Consider the following 23,962-nt stretch of genomic DNA (forward strand, 5'->3'; position numbering starts at 1 on the left):
CTGTGTGGCCCATTCAAAAAATTTAAACCATAATCAGGTTTTTCACATCATGTTCTCATACACTTTATGTATTTAATAGCCCTCTGTATCCTGTACTGTTACATACTTAGGCTGTTAACTGGGTCATGCAGCATTACATGAACGTCCGAACAACTAAAGCAATTGTTACCATCCACCTCTCGTGTCTCCCTTTTTCCTCATAGTTTGTAAGCTTGCGAGCAGGGCCCTCACTCCTCTTGGTATCTGTGTTTACTGTTATGCTTTAATGTCTATTGTCTGTACAAGTCCCCTCTATAATGTAAAGTTCTGCTGAATATGTTGGCGCTATATAAATAAAAATTATTATTATTATTTTTATAAAATAATCACAGGAAAGACAAAGCTTAGGACATTTTGTATAAATTTATTATCATCAGTATATAATCCTCAATTTATAGACAACTTAATGATTATTGGTGGAATATGTCTTCTTTATATCCAGCCAATATCTGGAAGAATGCGGAGTTAGGATTTAATGGATTTTAATAGCTTCTTTCTTCTTTCAAAACCTAAAGAAAATGAGATAAGATGAAGAAGTAGTATCCTGCCAGCCATGGAGGATCTCATAGGCCCCGATTCATTATTACCATTGCGCCTGCTTTTTATCTAGTTTTGGGTGTTTGCACCTCTTTATTGCTTGCCCCAATTTATTATTCTATTTGTGCCTTTTTTTTAAATTCTATTTTATATCGGAGGATTTTAGCAATTTTAGATTAATTAATTGTGAGTTTTTAAAAAGTTGCTAGTTTTGGCCCAATTTCACTCTAGTCCCTTCATAGTGTACTTTTGAGTGTGGCAGGATTTGGGTGCAAATTTTGCAATTTTTGGATCCAAATTGTGATTTTGGTGCCAAATAGTGATGAGCAAATATACTGGTTACTCGAGATTTTTTGAGCATGCTCGGGTGTCCTCTGAGTATTTTTTAGTGCTCGGAGATTTAGTTTTTCTTGGCGCAGCTGACGGTATATTCGCTCATCACTAGGGTTGAGCGAAACGGGTCGATCATTTTCAAAAGTCGCCGACTTTTGGCTAAGTCGGCGTCTCATGAAACCCGATCCGACCCCTGTGCTTGTCGGCCATGCGGTACGCGACTTTCGCGCCAAAGTCGCGTTTCAATGACGCGAAAAGCGCCATTTCTCAGCCAATGAAGGTGAACGCAGAGTGTGGGCAGCGTGATGACATAGATCCTGGTCCCCACCATCTTAGAGAAGGGCATTGCAGTGATTGGCTTGCTGTCTGCGGCGTCACAGGGGCTATAAAGGGGCGTTCCCGCCGACCGCCATCTTACTGCTGCTGATCTGAGCTTAGGGACAGGTTGCTGCCGCTTCATCAGAAGCAGGGAGAGCGTTAGGCAGGGTCCACTAACCACCAAACCGCTTGTGCTGCAGCGATTTCCACTGTCCAACACCACCTTCGGTGTGCAGGGACTGTGGAAGCTATTTTTTTTTTTTTTTCCCCTCAGCGCTGTAGCTCATTGGGCTGCCCTAGAAGGCTCCGTGATAGCTGTATTGCTGTGTGTACGCCACTGTGGAAACCAACTGCTTTTTTCAAAGCACATATCCTCTTGTTCCTTCCTTTCTGCACAGCTATCTTTTCTGTTTTTCCACACTTTTTATTTAATTTGTGCATCAGTCCACTCCTATTGCTGCCTGCCATACCTGGCTTACATTACTGCAGGGAGATAGTAATTGTAGGACAGTTTTTTTTTTTTTTTTGTTTTTTTTTTTGTGGGAGATTAAGATTGGCATTTCTGCTACAGTGCCATCCCTGTGTGTGCCATCTCTCACTGAGTGGGCCATAGAAAGCCTATTTATTTTTTCCGTGATTTGTGTTCTAAAATCTACCTCAACACAAAAACAGTACATCAATCAGTGGGAGAAAAATATTGGCCTCAGTCAGGGCTTGTGTGCCACTGCTGTGTGTGCTATCTCTCATTCAGTGGGCTATAGCAAGCCTATTTTTTTTTTTTTTTTTTAATATTATTTGGTTTCTAATTCTCCCTGAAAAAAAAAAAAAAAACCTAAAAAAACAGTGGGAGAATAATATTGCCCTTTCAGCTTGTGTGCCAGTCTTGACTCCTGGGTGTGCCACCTCTCTCCCTCTCATTCAGTGGGCCATAGAAAGCCTATTTATTTTTTTTTTAAATATTATTGGGTTTCTAAAGTCTCCCTGAAAAAACAAAAAATACATAAAAAAACAGTGGGAGAGTAATATTGCCCTTTCAGCTTGTGTGCCAGTCTTGACTCCTGGGTGTGCCACCTCTCTCCCTTTCATTCAGTGGGCCATAGAAAGCCTATTTATTTTTTCCGTGATTTGTGTTCTAAAATCTACCTCAACACAAAAACACTACATCAATCAGTGGGAGAAAAATATTGGCCTCAGTCAGGGCTTGTGTGCCACTGCTGTGTGTGCTATCTCTCATTCAGTGGGCTATAGCAAGCCTATTTTTTTTTTTTTTTTTTTAATATTATTTGGTTTCTAAAGTCTCCCTGAAAAAAAAAAAAAAACATAAAAAAACAGTGGGAGAGTAATATTGCCCTTTCAGCTTGTGTGCCAGTCTTGACTCCTGGGTGTGCCACCTCTCTCCCTCTCATTCAGTGGGCCATAGAAAGCCTATTTATTTTTTTTTTTAAATATTATTGGGTTTCTAAAGTCTCCCTGAAAAAACAAAAAATACATAAAAAAACAGTGGGAGAGTAATATTGCCCTTTCAGCTTGTGTGCCAGTCTTGACTCCTGGGTGTGCCACCTCTCTCCCTTTCATTCAGTGGGCCATAGAAAGCCTATTTATTTTTTCCGTGATTTGTGTTCTAAAATCTACCTCAACACAAAAACACTACATCAATCAGTGGGAGAAAAATATTGGCCTCAGTCAGGGCTTGTGTGCCACTGCTGTGTGTGCTATCTCTCATTCAGTGGGCTATAGCAAGCCTATTTTTTTTTTTTTTTTTTTTTTTTTTAATATTATTTGGTTTCTAAAGTCTCCCTGAAAAAAAAAAAAAAACATAAAAAAACAGTGGGAGAGTAATATTGCCCTTTCAGCTTGTGTGCCAGTCTTGACTCCTGGGTGTGCCACCTCTCTCCCTTTCATTCAGTGGGCCATAGAAAGCCTATTTATTTTTTCCGTGATTTGTGTTCTAAAATCTACCTCAACACAAAAACACTACATCAATCAGTGGGAGAAAAATATTGGCCTCAGTCAGGGCTTGTGTGCCACTGCTGTGTGTGCTATCTCTCATTCAGTGGGCTATAGCAAGCCTATTTTTTTTTTTTTTTTTTTTTTAATATTATTTGGTTTCTAAAGTCTCCCTGAAAAAAAAAAAAAAACATAAAAAAACAGTGGGAGAGTAATATTGCCCTTTCAGCTTGTGTGCCAGTCTTGACTCCTGGGTGTGCCACCTCTCTCCCTTTCATTCAGTGGGCCATAGAAAGCCTATTTATTTTTTCCGTGATTTGTGTTCTAAAATCTACCTCAACACAAAAACACTACATCAATCAGTGGGAGAAAAATATTGGCCTCAGTCAGGGCTTGTGTGCCACTGCTGTGTGTGCTATCTCTCATTCAGTGGGCTATAGCAAGCCTATTTTTTTTTTTTTTTTTTTTTTTAATATTATTTGGTTTCTAAAGTCTCCCTGAAAAAAAAAAAAAAACATAAAAAAACAGTGGGAGAGTAATATTGCCCTTTCAGCTTGTGTGCCAGTCTTGACTCCTGGGTGTGCCACCTCTCTCCCTTTCATTCAGTGGGCCATAGAAAGCCTATTTATTTTTTCCGTGATTTGTGTTCTAAAATCTACCTCAACACAAAAACACTACATCAATCAGTGGGAGAAAAATATTGGCCTCAGTCAGGGCTTGTGTGCCACTGCTGTGTGTGCTATCTCTCATTCAGTGGGCTATAGCAAGCCTATTTTTTTTTTTTTTTTTTTAATATTATTTGGTTTCTAAAGTCTCCCTGAAAAAAAAAAAAAACCATAAAAAAACAGTGGGAGAGTAATATTGCCCTTTCAGCTTGTGTGCCAGTCTTGACTCCTGGGTGTGCCACCTCTCTCCCTCTCATTCAGTGGGCCATAGAAAGCCTATTTATTTTTTTTTTAAAATATTATTGGGTTTCTAAAGTCTCCCTGAAAAAACAAAAAATACATAAAAAAACAGTGGGAGAGTAATATTGCCCTTTCAGCTTGTGTGCCAGTCTTGACTCCTGGGTGTGCCACCTCTCTCCCTTTCATTCAGTGGGCCATAGAAAGCCTATTTATTTTTTCCGTGATTTGTGTTCTAAAATCTACCTCAACACAAAAACACTACATCAATCAGTGGGAGAAAAATATTGGCCTCAGTCAGGGCTTGTGTGCCACTGCTGTGTGTGCTATCTCTCATTCAGTGGGCTATAGCAAGCCTATTTTTTTTTTTTTTTTTTTTTTTAATATTATTTGGTTTCTAAAGTCTCCCTGAAAAAAAAAAAAAAACATAAAAAAACAGTGGGAGAGTAATATTGCCCTTTCAGCTTGTGTGCCAGTCTTGACTCCTGGGTGTGCCACCTCTCTCCCTTTCATTCAGTGGGCCATAGAAAGCCTATTTATTTTTTCCGTGATTTGTGTTCTAAAATCTACCTCAACACAAAAACACTACATCAATCAGTGGGAGAAAAATATTGGCCTCAGTCAGGGCTTGTGTGCCACTGCTGTGTGTGCTATCTCTCATTCAGTGGGCTATAGCAAGCCTATTTTTTTTTTTTTTTTTTTAATATTATTTGGTTTCTAAAGTCTCCCTGAAAAAAAAAAAAATAAATTAGGTGGGAGATTAATATTGACATTAGTGCTTGAGTGACAGTCCTGCGTGTGTGTCATCTCTGTGATTTGGTGTCACAGAAAACAGAGTGTGTAACATTGTGCCTGATTTTCCTTGTGGTCTCACCAACCTGTTAAGGGATATTGAAATCATACTGAAGTTATAGCTCACCGTGTAAGTTGTTTGACAGCAACAAATAAAGTTACTTTGGTTACGATTTTTAAACAATGAGGAAGTCTGGTGCAAGAGGTCGTCGTGGGCGTTCATTGTCAGCTGGTAATGATGGTAGTGGTAGTGGAGCATCAGGTGGTCGTGGGGATAAAAATATTCCACCTAAGTCTGGAGCTGTGGAGCCAGTTTCGTCGTCAGGCTACACAAGGCCTCGAACGCTCTCTTTTCTGGGAGTAGGAAAACCGCTTTTAAAGGCTGAGCAGCAACAGCAAGTTTTGGCTTACATTGCAGACTCAGCCTCTAGCTCTTTTGCCTCCTCTTCCGAAACTGGTAAATGTAAAAGCAGCGCGTCGCTTGTGGATGTTCACGGTCAGGGACAAGTCGCTTCCTTGTCCTCCTCAGCAAAAACTACAACAAGAGAGAAGGATGCAGCAGGCGACACAACGGGTCACTCCATGGAGCTCTTTACACATACCGTCCCTGGCTTAGAAAGTGAAACATTTAACAGGCCATGCCCATTACAAGTAGATTCTGACATGGAGTGCACTGATGCACAGCCACAGCCAGAGTACTATGCTGCTCCTTTGACTCAGACCACCACATTGCCCTCTCAGGGTACAGATCCACAATCAGACCCTGATGAGACTATGTTGCCCCGCCACGAACGCTATACCACCGACCGACACAGTGACACAGACGAAGTTGCACACGAGCTCGAAGAGGAGGTAATAGATGACCCAGTTATTGACCCCGATTGGCAGCCATTGGGGGAACAGGGTGCAGGCGGCAGTAGTTCAGAAGCGGAGGTGGAGGAGGGGCCGCAGCAGGCATCAACATCGCAACAGGTTCCATCTGCCGGGCCCGTATCTGGCCCAAAACGCGTGTCAAAGCCAAAACCTGTTGGAGGACAGCGTGGCCATCCGGTTAAAGCTCAGTCTGCAATCCCTGAAAAGGGATCCGAGTCTAGGAAGAGTGCAGTCTGGCATTTTTTTAAACAACATCCAACTGATCAGCGCAAAGTCATCTGTCAAAAATGTTCAACTAGCTTAAGCAGAGGTCAGAATCTGAAAAGTCTAAATACTAGTTGCATGCATAGACACTTAACCACCATGCATTTTCAAGCCTGGACTAACTACCAAACGTCCCTTAAGGTTGTAGCACCCTCGGCCAATGAAGCTAGTCAGCAACGCAACATCCCTTCCGTCACTGTAAGGCCACCATTTTCCGCACCACCGGCAGTATCTGTGCAGGTTTCTTTGCCAGCCAAAAGCAGTCAGGGTCAGGGAATCACCAGTTTAGTAGGAGGAAATATTGCATCTAGGGCACCGGCGGAAACAATACCGTCTCCAACCGTCTCTCAGTCTGCCATGTACACCGGCACACCCGAAAGTTCCACGATCTCCTGCTCTCCAGTCCAGCTCACCCTACATGAGACTCTGGTTAGAAAAAGGAAGTACTTATCCTCGCATCCGCGTACACAGGGTTTTAACGCCCACATAGCTAGACTAATCTCGTTAGAGATGATGCCCTACCGTTTAGTTGAAAGCGAAGCTTTTAAAGCCCTGATGGAGTACGCTGAACCACGATACGAGCTACCTAGTCGACACTTTTTTTCCAGAAAAGCCATCCCAGCCCTGCACCAGCATGTTAAACAGCGCATCGTCCATGCACTTAGGCAATCTGTGAGTACAAAGGTGCACCTGACTACAGATGCATGGACCAGTAGGCATGGCCAGGGACGTTATGTGTCCATCACGGCACACTGGGTGAATGTGGTGGATGCAGGGTCCACAGGCGACATCAATTTAGGGACAGTTGTGCCTAGCCCACGGTCTAGGAAACAGTTGGCTGTAGGCGTTCGCACCCCCTCCTCCTCCTCCTCGTCCTCCTGCAGAAGCTACAGCTCTTCCACAGAACGCAGTCGGCCAACCACTCCATCGGCAGATGACACTGTTGCACACCAGTTGTCCCATTATGGGCCAGCTACTGCCAAGCGTCAGCAGGCTGTATTGGCTATGAAGTGTTTGGGCGACAACAGACACACCGCGGAAGTTCTGTCCGAGTTCTTGCAACAAGAAACGCAGTCGTGGCTGGGCACAGTAGATCTTGAGGCAGGCAAGGTAGTGAGTGATAACGGAAGGAATTTCATGGCTGCCATCTCCCTTTCCCAACTGAAACACATTCCTTGCCTGGCTCACACCTTAAACCTGGTGGTGCAGTGCTTATTGAAAACTTATCCTGGGTTCTCCGACCTGCTCCTCAAAGTGCGTGCACTTTGCTCACATATCCGACGTTCGCCTGTACACGCCAGCCGTATGCAGACCTATCAGCGGTCTTTGAACCTTCCCCAGCATCGCCTAATCATAGACGTTGCAACAAGGTGGAACTCAACACTGCACATGCTTCAGAGACTGTGCGAACAGAGGCGTGCTGTTATTTATTTGTGGGAGGATACACGGGCAGGCAGTAGGATGGCAGACATGGAGTTGTCAGGTGTGCAGTGGTCGAAGATACAAGACATGTGTCAAGTCCTTCAGTGTTTTGAGGAATGCACACGGCTGGTTAGTGCAGACAACGCCGTAATAAGCATGAGCATCCCCCTAATGCGTCTGCTGATGCAAAGTTTGACGCACATAAAGGAGCAGGCGTCTGCACCAGAGGAAGAGGGAAGCCTTGATGACAGTCAGCCATTGTCTGGTCAGGGCAGTGTACAGGACGAGGTAGCGGGCGAAGAGGAGGTGGAGGACGAGGAGGATGATGGGGATGAGTATATTTTTAATGCGGAAACTTTCACGGGGGCACAGGAAATTGGTTGCGTGTCACGGCCGGGTTCTGGTTTTTTGAGGGACACAAGTGACGTAGATTTGCCTGCAACTGCCCCTCAACCAATCACAACCGGAGATTTGACAACTGGAACTTTGGCCCACATGGCGGATTATGCCTTACGTATCCTAAAAAGGGACACACGCATTACGAAAATGATGAACGATGACGATTACTGGTTGGCCTGCCTCCTTGATCCACGCTATAAAGGCAAATTGCAAAATATTATGCCACATGAGAACTTGGAACTAATATTAGCAACCAAACAATCAACTCTTGTTGACCGTTTGCTTCAGGCATTCCCAGCACACAGCGCACGTGATCGTTCTCACACAAGCTCCAGGGGGCAGCAGACTAGGAGTGTTAGGGGTGCACACATCAGAAGTGGCGTTGGACAGAGGGGTTTTCTGACCAGGTTGTGGAGTGATTTTGCTATGACCGCAGACAGGACAGGTACTGCTGCATCAATTGAAAGTGACAGGAGACAACATTTGTCCAGTATGGTTACTAACTATTTTTCATCCCTTATCGATGTTCTCCCTCAACCGTCATTCCCATTTGATTACTGGGCCTCCAAATTAGACACCTGGCCAGAATTGGCAGAATATGCATTGCAGGAGCTTGCTTGCCCGGCAGCAAGTGTCCTATCAGAAAGAGTATTCAGTGCTGCAGGTTCAATATTAACCGAAAAAAGGACTCGTCTGGCTACCCAAAATGTTGACGATCTAACATTCATTAAAATGAACCACAACTGGATTTCGAAATCTTTTGCCCCACCTTGCCCGGCCGACACCTAGCTTTCCTATGAAAAGCTCTTGCCTGTGAATTACTTTTCTAATGTCTAATTTGCTGCAGCTGATTGTACAGCATACGACATGTTTACACCTCCCTAAATGGCAAAACTCCCCACACGGGGCCGTGGTATCGCGACTTGGCGCAAGCACCCGTGAGACTGCTGTTTGTCTGAAGAGGTGGGTGTGCTCGCTTTTGGTTGACGGCATTGCTACTGGGTCCCTCATAGTACAATGTAGTGTCTCTGGCGGTGGTGGTGCGCACCCAACGTCAGACACACCGTTGTAACATGAGGGGCCCTGGGGCGGTCCCGCCGGCCTCAAGAGAGTTCCCCCCTACCCCAGCTCAAAATGTGCTCTACCACGTGCAAAATTATGTCGCACAGCTCCACCAATCTTTAGTCTATTCGCTGACATCATTCAATGTCTGGCACTGACAATACAAATTTGTAGACATCTATGATGCAACTTAAAGTAGTCTGTGTCTGTGTCCTATATTGGCACCATTAAATAGTTACTGCCAAATTACAATGTCAGAAACTCAGTAGATGAGCCCACCCCTGTACCTAAGTATGCCACCTTTTTTTTTTGTTTTGGTTGTTTTGCGAGACATTAACATCTATTTATATTTTGGGAGTACTGGGACAGACACTCCTTGCACTACTCCTCCACTCACCACCAAGCTGCCTGTGTATCCATGTAACCGCTGTAAAACTGCCATGAGCCTATTGTTTGTTATTTTAGGCCTTTGATAGCCTGTCTGCGGTCCCTACTTTAAATACTCCTCCACTGACCACCAAGCTGCCTGCCCGTGTATCCATGTAACCGCTGTGAAACTGCCATGAGCCTATTGTTTGTTATGTTAGGCCTTTGATAGCCTGTCTGCGGTCCCTACTTTAAATACTCCTCCACTGACCAGACCACTGCTGCCCGTGTACCCCTGGAACCAATTATAAAGTGCCTACAGCCAGCCCATTTTCTTATGTTAGGCCTTTGAAGCCTGTCTGCGGTCCCTACTTTAAATACTCCTCCACTCACCACCACCAAGCTGCCTGCCCGTGTATCCATGTAACCGCTGTGAAACTGCCATGAGCCTATTGTTTGTTATTTTAGGCCTTTGATAGCCTGTGTGCGGTCCCTACTTTAAATACTCCTCCACTCACCACCAAGCTGCCTGCCCGTGTATCCATGTAACCGCTGTGAAACTGCCATGAGCCTATTGTTTGTTATTTTAGGCCTTTGATAGCCTGTGTGCGGTCCCTACTTTAAATACTCCTCCACTCACCACCAAGCTGCCTGCCCGTGTATCCATGTAACCGCTGTGAAACTGCCATGAGCCTATTGTTTGTTATGTTAGGCCTTTGATAGCCTGTCTGCGGTCCCTACTTTAAATACTCCTCCACTGACCAGACCACTGCTGCCCGTGTACCCCTGGAACCAATTATAAAGTGCCTACAGCCAGCCCATTTTCTTATGTTAGGCCTTTGAAGCCTGTCTGCGGTCCCTACTTTAAATACTCCTCCACTCACCACCACCAAGCTGCCTGCCCGTGTATCCATGTAACCGCTGTGAAACTGCCATGAGCCTATTGTTTGTTATTTTAGGCCTTTGATAGCCTGTGTGCGGTCCCTACTTTAAATACTCCTCCACTCACCACCAAGCTGCCTGCCCGTGTATCCATGTAACCGCTGTGAAACTGCCATGAGCCTATTGTTTGTTATTTTAGGCCTTTGATAGCCTGTGTGCGGTCCCTACTTTAAATACTCCTCCACTCACCACCAAGCTGCCTGCCCGTGTATCCATGTAACCGCTGTGAAACTGCCATGAGCCTATTGTTTGTTATGTTAGGCCTTTGATAGCCTGTCTGCGGTCCCTACTTTAAATACTCCTCCACTGACCAGACCACTGCTGCCCGTGTACCCCTGGAACCAATTATAAAGTGCCTACAGCCAGCCCATTTTCTTATGTTAGGCCTTTGAAGCCTGTCTGCGGTCCCTACTTTAAATACTCCTCCACTCACCACCACCAAGCTGCCTGCCCGTGTATCCATGTAACCGCTGTGAAACTGCCATGAGCCTATTGTTTGTTATTTTAGGCCTTTGATAGCCTGTGTGCGGTCCCTACTTTAAATACTCCTCCACTCACCACCAAGCTGCCTGCCCGTGTATCCATGTAACCGCTGTGAAACTGCCATGAGCCTATTGTTTGTTATGTTAGGCCTTTGATAGCCTGTCTGCGGTCCCTACTTTAAATACTCCTCCACTGACCAGACCACTGCTGCCCGTGTACCCCTGGAACCAATTATAAAGTGCCTACAGCCAGCCCATTTTCTTATGTTAGGCCTTTGAAGCCTGTCTGCGGTCCCTACTTTAAATACTCCTCCACTGACCAGACCACTGCTGCCCGTGTACCCCTGGAACCAATTGTAAAGTGCCTACAGCCAGCCCATTTTCTTATGTTAGGCCTTTGAAGCCTGTCTGCGGTCCCTACTTTAAATACTCCTCCACTCACCACCACCAAGCTGCCTGCCCGTGTATCCATGTAACCGCTGTGAAACTGCCATGAGCCTATTGTTTGTTATTTTAGGCCTTTGATAGCCTGTCTGCGGTCCCTACTTTAAATACTCCTCCACTCACCACCAAGCTGCCTGCCCGTGTATCCATGTAACCGCTGTGAAACTGCCATCATGAGCCTATTGTTTGTTATGTTAGGCCTTTGATAGCCTGTCTGCGGTCCCTACTTTAAATACTCCTCCACTGACCAGACCACTGCTGCCCGTGTACCCCTGGAACCAATTATAAAGTGCCTACAGCCAGCCCATTTTCTTATGTTAGGCCTTTGAAGCCTGTCTGCGGTCCCTACTTTAAATACTCCTCCACTGACCAGACCACTGCTGCCCGTGTACCCCTGGAACCAATTATAAAGTGCCTACAGCCAGCCCATTTTCTTATGTTAGGCCTTTGAAGCCTGTCTGCGGTCCCTACTTTAAATACTCCTCCACTCACCACCACCAAGCTGCCTGCCCGTGTATCCATGTAACCGCTGTGAAACTGCCATGAGCCTATTGTTTGTTATTTTAGGCCTTTGATAGCCTGTGTGCGGTCCCTACTTTAAATACTCCTCCACTCACCACCAAGCTGCCTGCCCGTGTATCCATGTAACCGCTGTGAAACTGCCATGAGCCTATTGTTTGTTATGTTAGGCCTTTGATAGCCTGTCTGCGGTCCCTACTTTAAATACTCCTCCACTGACCAGACCACTGCTGCCCGTGTACCCCTGGAACCAATTATAAAGTGCCTACAGCCAGCCCATTTTCTTATGTTAGGCCTTTGAAGCCTGTCTGCGGTCCCTACTTTAAATACTCCTCCACTCACCACCACCAAGCTGCCTGCCCGTGTATCCATGTAACCGCTGTGAAACTGCCATGAGCCTATTGTTTGTTATTTTAGGCCTTTGATAGCCTGTGTGCGGTCCCTACTTTAAATACTCCTCCACTCACCACCAAGCTGCCTGCCCGTGTATCCATGTAACCGCTGTGAAACTGCCATGAGCCTATTGTTTGTTATTTTAGGCCTTTGATAGCCTGTGTGCGGTCCCTACTTTAAATACTCCTCCACTCACCACCAAGCTGCCTGCCCGTGTATCCATGTAACCGCTGTGAAACTGCCATGAGCCTATTGTTTGTTATGTTAGGCCTTTGATAGCCTGTCTGCGGTCCCTACTTTAAATACTCCTCCACTGACCAGACCACTGCTGCCCGTGTACCCCTGGAACCAATTATAAAGTGCCTACAGCCAGCCCATTTTCTTATGTTAGGCCTTTGAAGCCTGTCTGCGGTCCCTACTTTAAATACTCCTCCACTCACCACCACCAAGCTGCCTGCCCGTGTATCCATGTAACCGCTGTGAAACTGCCATGAGCCTATTGTTTGTTATTTTAGGCCTTTGATAGCCTGTGTGCGGTCCCTACTTTAAATACTCCTCCACTCACCACCAAGCTGCCTGCCCGTGTATCCATGTAACCGCTGTGAAACTGCCATGAGCCTATTGTTTGTTATGTTAGGCCTTTGATAGCCTGTCTGCGGTCCCTACTTTAAATACTCCTCCACTGACCAGACCACTGCTGCCCGTGTACCCCTGGAACCAATTATAAAGTGCCTACAGCCAGCCCATTTTCTTATGTTAGGCCTTTGAAGCCTGTCTGCGGTCCCTACTTTAAATACTCCTCCACTGACCAGACCACTGCTGCCCGTGTACCCCTGGAACCAATTGTAAAGTGCCTACAGCCAGCCCATTTTCTTATGTTAGGCCTTTGAAGCCTGTCTGCGGTCCCTACTTTAAATACTCCTCCACTCACCACCACCAAGCTGCCTGCCCGTGTATCCATGTAACCGCTGTGAAACTGCCATGAGCCTATTGTTTGTTATTTTAGGCCTTTGATAGCCTGTCTGCGGTCCCTACTTTAAATACTCCTCCACTCACCACCAAGCTGCCTGCCCGTGTATCCATGTAACCGCTGTGAAACTGCCATCATGAGCCTATTGTTTGTTATGTTAGGCCTTTGATAGCCTGTCTGCGGTCCCTACTTTAAATACTCCTCCACTGACCAGACCACTGCTGCCCGTGTACCCCTGGAACCAATTATAAAGTGCCTACAGCCAGCCCATTTTCTTATGTTAGGCCTTTGAAGCCTGTCTGCGGTCCCTACTTTAAATACTCCTCCACTGACCAGACCACTGCTGCCCGTGTACCCCTGGAACCAATTATAAAGTGCCTACAGCCAGCCCATTTTCTTATGTTAGGCCTTTGAAGCCTGTCTGCGGTCCCTACTTTAAATACTCCTCCACTCACCACCACCAAGCTGCCTGCCCGTGTATCCATGTAACCGCTGTGAAACTGCCATGAGCCTATTGTTTGTTATTTTAGGCCTTTGATAGCCTGTGTGCGGTCCCTACTTTAAATACTCCTCCACTCACCACCAAGCTGCCTGCCCGTGTATCCATGTAACCGCTGTGAAACTGCCATGAGCCTATTGTTTGTTATGTTAGGCCTTTGATAGCCTGTCTGCGGTCCCTACTTTAAATACTCCTCCACTGACCAGACCACTGCTGCCCGTGTACCCCTGGAACCAATTATAAAGTGCCTACAGCCAGCCCATTTTCTTATGTTAGGCCTTTGAAGCCTGTCTGCGGTCCCTACTTTAAATACTCCTCCACTGACCAGACCACTGCTGCCCGTGTACCCCTGGAACCAATTATAAAGTGCCTACAGCCAGCCCATTTTCTTATGTTAGGCCTTTGAAGCCTGTCTGCGGTCCCTACTTTAAATACTCCTCCACTCACCACCACCAAGCTGCCTGCCCGTGTATCCATGTAACCGCTGTGAAACTGCCATGAGCCTATTGTTTGTTATTTTAGGCCTTTGATAGCCTGTGTGCGGTCCCTACTTTAAATACTCCTCCACTCACCACCAAGCTGCCTGCCCGTGTATCCATGTAACCGCTGTGAAACTGCCATGAGCCTATTGTTTGTTATGTTAGGCCTTTGATAGCCTGTCTGCGGTCCCTACTTTAAATACTCCTCCACTGACCAGACCACTGCTGCCCGTGTACCCCTGGAACCAATTATAAAGTGCCTACAGCCAGCCCATTTTCTTATGTTAGGCCTTTGAAGCCTGTCTGCGGTCCCTACTTTAAATACTCCTCCACTGACCAGACCACTGCTGCCCGTGTACCCCTGGAACCAATTATAAAGTGCCTACAGCCAGCCCATTTTCTTATGTTAGGCCTTTGAAGCCTGTCTGCGGTCCCTACTTTAAATACTCCTCCACTCACCACCACCAAGCTGCCTGCCCGTCTATCCATGTAACCGCTGTAAAACTGCAATGAGCCTATTGTTTGTTATTTTAGGCCTTTGATAGCCTGTCTGCGGCCCCTACTTGCAATACTCCTCCACTGACCACAATGCTGCCTGGAGTGCCTGCCTGTGTATCCATGTAACCGATGTAAAACTGCCATGACTGCCTACTGTTTGTTATTTTAGGCCTTTGATAGCCTGTCTGCAGCCCCTACTTGCAATACTCCTCCACTGACCACACCAATGCTGCCCGTGTACCCCTGGAACCTATTTAAAAGTTCATAGAGCCTAGTTATATATTTTATTTACTATTAATAAGGCCATGATGGACTACGCTGTACCACGCTACAAGCTAACCAGTCGACACTTCTTTTGCGAGAAAAGCCATCCCAACCCTCCACCAGCATGTAGAAGACCGCATTGTCCATGCACTCTGGCAATCTGTGAGTACAAAGGTGCACCTGACAACAGACGCATGGACCTGTAGGCATGGCCACGGAAGATTACGTGTCCATTACGGCGCAATGGGTTAATGTGGTGGATGCATGGTCCACAGGGGACAGCCTACTAAGTCTGTCTGCAGTCCCTAATTCAAATTGTGCTCCACTGTCTAAATCGGAACTTCCACCTTCTGGCTTTCGGCCTATAGTATCAGAAATTAAACTGCATTTGGCCTTCAACTTTGGTTAGGGCCTACTAACGGCTTCTGCCCCTCCCTGGTGTTGCCCTCAACTAAATAAAGCTGAGCTTCAACCTTCTGCTCCAAATTACCATTTTGAAAAATGCAATAGGCTTTTCAGGCCTACTAAAGGAGTCTGTCTGTGTGCCCCTCCCTGGTGTTGTCCTCAACTAAATAAAGCTGAGCTTCAACCTTCCGGCTCTCATTATGTGGTTTTAAAAAAAAAAAGGTGGTTAGGGCCTACTAACGGCTTCTGCCCCTCCCTGGTGTTGTCCTCAACTAAATAAAGCTGAGCTTCAACCTTCCGGCTCTCATTATGTGGTTTTAAAAAAAAAAAATGGTGGTTAGGGCCTACTAACGGCTTCTGCCCCTCCCTGGTGTTGTCCTCAACTAAATAAAGCTGAGCTTCAACCTTCCGGCTCTCATTATGTGGTTTTAAAAAAACAAAAAGGTGGTTAGGGCCTACTAACGGCTTCTGCCCCTCCCTGGTGTTGTCCTCAACTAAATAAAGCTGAGCTTCAACCTTCCGGCTCTCATTATGTGGTTTTAAAAAAAAAAATGGTGGTTAGGGCCTACTAACGGCTTCTGCCCCTCCCTGGTGTTGTCCTCAACTAAATAAAGCTGAGCTTCAACCTTCCGGCTCTCATTATGTGGTTTTAAAAAAAAAAAAAGGTGGTTAGGGCCTACTAACGGCTTCTGCCCCTCCCTGGTGTTGTCCTCAACTAAATAAAGCTGAGCTTCAACCTTCCGGCTCTCATTATGTGGTTTTAAAAAAAAAAAGGTGGTTAGGGCCTACTAACGGCTTCTGCCCCTCCCTGGTGTTGTCCTCAACTAAATAAAGCTGAGCTTCAACCTTCCGGCTCTCATTATGTGGTTTTAAAAAAAAAAAATGGTGGTTAGGGCCTACTAACGGCTTCTGCCCCTCCCTGGTGTTGTCCTCAACTAAATAAAGCTGAGCTTCAACCTTCCGGCTCTCATTAAGTGGTTTTAAAAAAAAAATGGTGGTTAGGGCCTACTAACGGCTTCTGCCCCTCCCTGGTGTTGTCCTCAACTAAATAAAGCTGAGCTTCAACCTTCCGGCTCTCATTATGTGGTTTTAAAAAAAAAAATGGTGGTTAGGGCCTACTAACGGCTTCTGCCCCTCCCTGGTGTTGTCCTCAACTAAATAAAGCTGAGCTTCAACCTTCCGGCTCTCATTATGTGGTTTTAAAAAAAAAAAAGGTGGTTAGGGCCTACTAACGGCTTCTGCCCCTCCCTGGTGTTGTCCTCAACTAAATAAAGCTGAGCTTCAACCTTCCGGCTCTCATTATGTGGTTTTAAAAAAAAAAAGGTGGTTAGGGCCTACTAACGGCTTCTGCCCCTCCCTGGTGTTGTCCTCAACTAAATAAAGCTGAGCTTCAACCTTCCGGCTCTCATTATGTGGTTTTAAAAAAAAAAAATGGTGGTTAGGGCCTACTAACGGCTTCTGCCCCTCCCTGGTGTTGTCCTCAACTAAATAAAGCTGAGCTTCAACCTTCCGGCTCTCATTATGTGGTTTTAAAAAAAAAAAAGGTGGTTAGGGCCTACTAACGGCTTCTGCCCCTCCCTGGTGTTGTCCTCAACTAAATAAAGCTGAGCTTCAACCTTCCGGCTCTCATTATGTGGTTTTAAAAAAAAAAATGGTGGTTAGGGCCTACTAACGGCTTCTGCCCCTCCCTGGTGTTGTCCTCAACTAAATAAAGCTGAGCTTCAACCTTCCGGCTCTCATTATGTGGTTTTAAAAAAAAAAAAAGGTGGTTAGGGCCTACTAACGGCTTCTGCCCCTCCCTGGTGTTGTCCTCAACTAAATAAAGCTGAGCTTCAACCTTCCGGCTCTCATTATGTGGTTTTAAAAAAAAAAAGGTGGTTAGGGCCTACTAACGGCTTCTGCCCCTCCCTGGTGTTGTCCTCAACTAAATAAAGCTGAGCTTCAACCTTCCGGCTCTCATTATGTGGTTTTAAAAAAAAAAAATGGTGGTTAGGGCCTACTAACGGCTTCTGCCCCTCCCTGGTGTTGTCCTCAACTAAATAAAGCTGAGCTTCAACCTTCCGGCTCTCATTAAGTGGTTTTAAAAAAAAAATGGTGGTTAGGGCCTACTAACGGCTTCTGCCCCTCCCTGGTGTTGTCCTCAACTAAATAAAGCTGAGCTTCAACCTTCCGGCTCTCATTATGTGGTTTTAAAAAAAAAAATGGTGGTTAGGGCCTACTAACGGCTTCTGCCCCTCCCTGGTGTTGTCCTCAACTAAATAAAGCTGAGCTTCAACCTTCCGGCTCTCATTATGTGGTTTTAAAAAAAAAAAAGGTGGTTAGGGCCTACTAACGGCTTCTGCCCCTCCCTGGTGTTGTCCTCAACTAAATAAAGCTGAGCTTCAACCTTCCGGCTCTCATTATGTGGTTTTAAAAAAAAAAAGGTGGTTAGGGCCTACTAACGGCTTCTGCCCCTCCCTGGTGTTGTCCTCAACTAAATAAAGCTGAGCTTCAACCTTCCGGCTCTCATTATGTGGTTTTAAAAAAAAAAAATGGTGGTTAGGGCCTACTAACGGCTTCTGCCCCTCCCTGGTGTTGTCCTCAACTAAATAAAGCTGAGCTTCAACCTTCCGGCTCTCATTATGTGGTTTTAAAAAAAAAAAAGGTGGTTAGGGCCTACTAACGGCTTCTGCCCCTCCCTGGTGTTGTCCTCAACTAAATAAAGCTGAGCTTCAACCTTCCGGCTCTCATTATGTGGTTTTAAAAAAAAAAATGGTGGTTAGGGCCTACTAACGGCTTCTGCCCCTCCCTGGTGTTGTCCTCAACTAAATAAAGCTGAGCTTCAACCTTCCGGCTCTCATTATGTGGTTTTAAAAAAAAAAAAGGTGGTTAGGGCCTACTAACGGCTTCTGCCCCTCCCTGGTGTTGTCCTCAACTAAATAAAGCTGAGCTTCAACCTTCCGGCTCTCATTATGTGGTTTTAAAAAAAAAAAGGTGGTTAGGGCCTACTAACGGCTTCTGCCCCTCCCTGGTGTTGTCCTCAACTAAATAAAGCTGAGCTTCAACCTTCCGGCTCTCATTATGTGGTTTTAAAAAAAAAAAATGGTGGTTAGGGCCTACTAACGGCTTCTGCCCCTCCCTGGTGTTGTCCTCAACTAAATAAAGCTGAGCTTCAACCTTCCGGCTCTCATTAAGTGGTTTTAAAAAAAAAATGGTGGTTAGGGCCTACTAACGGCTTCTGCCCCTCCCTGGTGTTGCCCTCAACTAAATAAAGCTGAGCTTCAACCTTCTGCTCCAAATTACCATTTTAAAAAATGCAATAGGCTTTTCCGGCCTACTAAAGGTGTCTGCCCCTCCCTGGTGTTGTCCTCAACTGAACAAAGCTGAGCTTCCACATTCTGGCTTTCGCCCTATACTATCAGATATTAAACTGCATTTGGCCTACTAGTGTGGTTAGGCCCTTGAAACAGTGTCTGCTGCTCTTGGGTTTGCTACTCCACTGAACAAAGCAATGCCGCCTGTTTAGTCCTGTTACCAATTTTGAACTGCATGTAGCCTACTTTATTCTTTGGCCCTATATCTGTTTCCTCCTCATCCTGCCCATTGCCCAGCCACTGCTAAATGAGTCTGCTGGTACATTGACCGAGACCACTACATTCCCCTTGTACTCTACACAGCCAGAATCTGTCCCTGCTGAAAGTAAGGTTCCCCTTCCCGCATGTTATACCACCTTACACAGGGACAAAGAGGAAGGTGCAGATGAAAGTGCAGGTTCCTTCATCAGGTGGGGGGGCATACTCGTTGGCGACGTCACTGGCACAGGGCCCCTCAGAGTACGCAAAAGTGTCGCTGCTGGTGGGAGGCGCCCCCGCCATGCAAACACACCGCCGTACTTTGAGGGGCCCTGTGCCAGTGGCAATGCGAACGAGTGGGCCCCCCCCCTGCTTGCTCAGGATCACAGCACTTGCAACTTTTAAATAATTACCTTTCCCTGCAACACCGCCGTGACGTAGTCCGCATTTCCTGGGCCCACGAAAAACTTGAGCCGGCCCTACTCCCCCCACAACTTTTGCCAAATGACCCCCAATTCCCTATGCCCAACTATTATTATAAAGTTAATTAAGATTGACAAGCTTCAGAAACAAGAATGGATGTTTTTGGCATTAAAATGGGCACTGTAGGTGTTTTCCTGGCCTCCACTCACTGCCGACTATGCTTCCCCATTGACTTGCATTGGGTTTCGTGTTTCGGTCGATCCCCGACTTTTAGCGATAATCGGCCGACTGCACTCGACTCGACTCTGGACAAAATCGGGTTTCCCAAAACCCTACTCGATCTTAAAAAAATGAAAGTCGCTCAACCCTACTCATCACTAGTGCCAAACATGGCAAAACCTGTTCATAGCATGCAAAAAGTTTTTTTTTGCTTCAAATTCTTGAATTGCCCATGACATATTGATGAATTTGGCGGCAAAAATGGAAACCTACATCACTAGACAAAAAAGGAAAGTGACTCAACCCTCAAATGATTAATCAGGGCCTTAATGTGTAAACTATAGTGAGCAACTAAACAGTGCCACCCACAAATTCCCCCAAAAAACTTGCCAAAATATCCTTGGTGTCAGTTTCAAACTAGCTACAATTTTTGTTGGAAGTGCTTCTTTAATCAAGGACATACTGTAAGTAGAGTATAGAGTCATTCATCGTTGTCAGATCTCTCATCAAGTACAGGGCGAGTTGTATTCTGCAGTGGCATGTTCATCTGAAAGACAAAAGTATGATAGATTATTTGTTGTGGTAGTAGACAATCATCTCAATTAGAAGAATTTCAAGACTATTTGTTTTGAGATGACCACCCAAAATTTCATTGAATAGTGTTTTTTTAGTGGTGGTCTCAACGAAGATGGCCTGTATGCTGACTGTATGGTGAAAGTCACAAGATATCTGCTCTGGATGAGAGGTGGCTTTTTGAAAAAGTTTCACTGTACGTGTTTTAGGGTGAGCTCTTATTCATAGCTTAAAATGGAAGTCCAGCTTGAGAAAATATCCTTAAAGAGTATCCGTCTTTTTAATTTATATTTTGTAAATCAATAGTACACGTGAAGATAAGAAAGTTTGTAATATATCTTATCAGACAAATCTGCTTCTTTCTTATCCTGGATATCTTCAGATTGAGGCTAGTCAAATAACGACATAATAAAATGTTAGCTACATGCGTTCACAACTGGGGGACGGTAACGTCATGTGGACCTGACCACCAGTATTAAAGGGAACCTGTTACCATGTAATCTGCAGGCATCAGGGAGAGTAGAGGAGATTGAGATATCGTTTTGTGAAAAATGTTTCAGTATATCTTGTGTTTTAATCATTTAATCCTCTGCTCTTTCTGTGATTTTCGGTCTAATGGGCTGTCCTATCCTAGTGACTGACAGCTTTCTTTGTATAAGAGTGCACATGGAGAGAGGTGTCAGTCACTGATAGGACCGCCCACTGGACAAAGAATCCCAGAAAGAGCAGAAGATTAAATAATTAACTAACAGTTTAGGCAGGAGTCACACTGGTGTATGTTTGCTCGTGCAACAGAATCGGGGTCGCTTGTGCAAATGACACTCGGCTCAAACTCTGTAACAGTAATTGCACTTAGTCTTGTATGGGTGAGAGCAATCTGATTACCGGATACATTCGCAGCCCCATAAAATAACACTGTATATCGTGTTATACCCTCTTGTGTGGGAATCCTTATACTAAATGTTTTCTCCCAAAACTACCGTATATATCAGCTGCTCTATAACATGGGGCGACTACTGAGAGTCATAAGATGAAGGAACCACCCTCACCTTTCTCATAGTAATCATAGATCTTGACAGCTGCTGGCTTTAGGTTCATTACTGGATATTCCTGCTCAACTAATAATGAAAAGCTGGAGATGATATGTCCAATCTAAGGTTTGTAGGAAGAAAGAAAAGAGAACGTTGAGTGACAAGATGACACAAGCAATAACAGCAAATATAACCAGACAATTATATCTTCCTTGGTTAGGATAATAGTGATGTAATTTCGGATCTCAGATGTTGGAGCTGCCAGCAGTGGATCTTGATGATTTGCTGGCCAAATGTACTCAGTGTGGCAGAACATACGTTAGGTAATTGGTGAGTTTTTTTTACCTTAGTATTTGTAAGCCAAAACCAGTAGTGGAACAATCAGAGGAGAAGTATAAAAGAGACACATCACGACTTCTGGATTTTTCACCCACTCCTGGTTTTTGACTTACAAATACTGAGTTAAAATACTCACCAAATACTCAATGTGTGAACATGGCCTCAGAATGAAGATTCTCCCAGATAACTGAATAACATCACTGAAGAAGAACACAGAATAGGTTAGAAATCTGTATCTATAATTTTTACTAAAAAGGATTTTCCCACTAACAACGTACATTTCAATTAATAGATTTTGGAATAAAAATAAGTTGGATGTGTTAATAAAAAATGTTCCTGTGTAGAATCAAAAAGCTTATAATCTCCTCCTGTGCTAGTGCTGTTCCAGCGGTGTCGGCACTTGTGGTCCTGGGGCTCTCGTGCATGACACGTGGTGCCTGACCCAATCAGCGCTGGCTTCACTGGCCTGGCCTTCTGTCGAATTGAACATGAAGAGGAAGTCAGAGCAGCTGCAGCCCAGGCTTTCTCTTCATGTTCAATTTGACAGAAGGTGGGGCCAGTGATGCTAGCGCTGATTGGGCCCAGGCACCACGTTTCATGCAACTGCAAGAGATCCCCGGGACCGCGAGTGCCGTCACTGCTGGAACAGCACGTGCACAGGAGGTGAGTATAAGATTTTTTTATTTTATCGGGGCCAAATATTTAAATCAAGAAGAGGTTGTCCTAGTAGTGGACATCACGTTTAATACTATGATAAGTATGTATTATTCCCTAATTGAATATAAGATTAGAAGTAGATCAGACCTCATCCAGGTAGAGAGTCAACGTGTCCTCCTCTTCTTCTGCCCGCTGAATTATCTTAAATGTTTTTAACTAAGTATGCACAAAAAAAGATAAAAACACTGATTTAGTATTCACAAGTATGAAAAATTAGGAAATTCTGAAAAAGCAAACACTTACAGTAGCTAAGTCTAGATATTCTGAATGTATTAAATTAGATTATTCATTTCGACCGAAAACTACTACTGTATATTAACGCTGCCATAAAATGGCTTTGCCCAGGAGTTACAAAAGCAAGATTAGATTCCATCATGTGTAATCAGAGCAGATTTTGCTAAAAAAAAGTCAGAGAGGTATACTTAAAAGCCTGTAAGCGTTGCTCTAAAGCTTCTGCACTCCTCTAATGCCACAGCGGCAAATCTGACTCTTCTAGATAGAGAGTACGGGAAACTATACTGCTGATCCAAACCTTCAACATTCAAGAATGTACTGCCCCTAACAAATAGAATTCGGGAAGCTGGGGCGCTGTGTGCTGAAGAAATAATATGGTCCTTTAAGCTCATAGTTGAGCAGAGGTTGGTCTTCAGATACACTTTATGCCCATTGAGGGCTTTTTCCTTCTGTAACCTGGATCCTACTTGTGACCCAAAGTCAGGAATACCACCATAAAGAGGGCATTTCAGGTTTTCTCATATCTTCCCTATGAAACACCTCCAATATGATTTCTCCAAAGATGAGTATCTTGTCAACAGTTAAGTGCCATTTTCCATGGCAGTACCCATGACTTATGCCGCCAATAAGGCCTCAGTAGAATTTTTTTGCACCAGTATCCTTCTATGGACTCATATCCCAGAGCAAAACTGAATGAAGGTACTTTTATTTTTTATATTGTAAAATCATCTAAGGTTTTAAGGATATCACCAATAAAATTAACACTTTTAATCCGGACAAAGCATTTCTAGTGATGCAATCCAAAAGTTTATTTTGTATTTTCTCAAGATGCAGTGAATTTAGATGAAAGCTATAAGGCGCTCACCAGTTCTATTGAGCTTTTTACTGGAGAAAAGCCTGACAACATCTTCACTTCAATTAGAACCATGTTCGATTTCTGACGTGATCCGGTGTATCTAGAAAAAGCAAATATTGAACACAATGGATCACTTCATTGTGAAATCTACTTTGCCAGGTCCCTTTAGGTCAGATCAATGCATACATTGTTCTAGTTGCCAGTGATTTTGTTTTTAGACTCTAGTATAAAGTCCTAGTAATGTTATGATCTTAAATGATTTGTGTATTTTTAGAACTTTAGAACTTTAATTATGGCAACTCACCGTAAATTTGGAGGATACTTTGTAGCTGTAAATTGATTTTGGGTTGTGAATTGACATACAGAATAATTCGATGTGGACTTTAGAAATGGAACTTCCAACCCCATTCCCCACCTATCCATACTTGTGCCCCTTTTCATAATGACCAATTTCCCACTTCACTCAATGATGCAATATCCTAGACATGTTTATTTCCGATTTTTGCTAAGTTTGGTGGGGCCCAGAAGATTTGCACATGAAATTGGGAGACATCCCTATATTTCCGAGGCCTCCCAAACAATGCTGAAAAGTTGACAAGTGCATTATCTGTGACTATATCTTGTCAGAATCCTCAATGACTGAAGAGTTAGAGTTGCGTTATCAAATCCACCTCAAAATCTTATAATGAATGAGTTGTGGGAAAAAGGCACAATATTGAGTTCTATGATTGTGGAGGTCTCACTGCTAAAACCTTATCGACTTGCTAGATTGAAGGCACTCCCATTTTGGGGGACTATAACTGCACCTTATGAAGTCTTCTCTGATCATATACACACTATGCAACTAAACTTCAGGTTGTAGTTCGGTAC

At 44.6% G+C, this 23,962-nt stretch overlaps 1 protein-coding gene across 1 annotated transcript in view; it reads right to left on the bottom strand.

The window, feature by feature from the left end:
* Positions 1-386: 386 nt before the first annotated feature.
* The window catches only part of LOC143769702 (alpha-2-macroglobulin-like protein 1), a 110,017-nt gene continuing 86,441 nt past the window's right edge, over positions 387-23,962 (bottom strand). Inside the window, exons 32-36 of the mRNA XM_077258487.1 lie at positions 23,102-23,192; positions 22,090-22,158; positions 20,965-21,067; positions 19,806-19,889; positions 387-548 (exon numbers count right to left, since the gene is read on the bottom strand). Of these exons, the coding sequence (XP_077114602.1) occupies positions 19,849-19,889; positions 20,965-21,067; positions 22,090-22,158; positions 23,102-23,192 (304 nt within the window). The 3' untranslated portion in view covers positions 387-548; positions 19,806-19,848. The remainder of the gene's footprint in view (positions 549-19,805; positions 19,890-20,964; positions 21,068-22,089; positions 22,159-23,101; positions 23,193-23,962) is intronic.

Source organism: Ranitomeya variabilis, chromosome 4 (genome assembly GCF_051348905.1).
Source record: "Ranitomeya variabilis isolate aRanVar5 chromosome 4, aRanVar5.hap1, whole genome shotgun sequence".
NCBI classification, from domain to species: Eukaryota; Metazoa; Chordata; class Amphibia; order Anura; family Dendrobatidae; genus Ranitomeya; species Ranitomeya variabilis.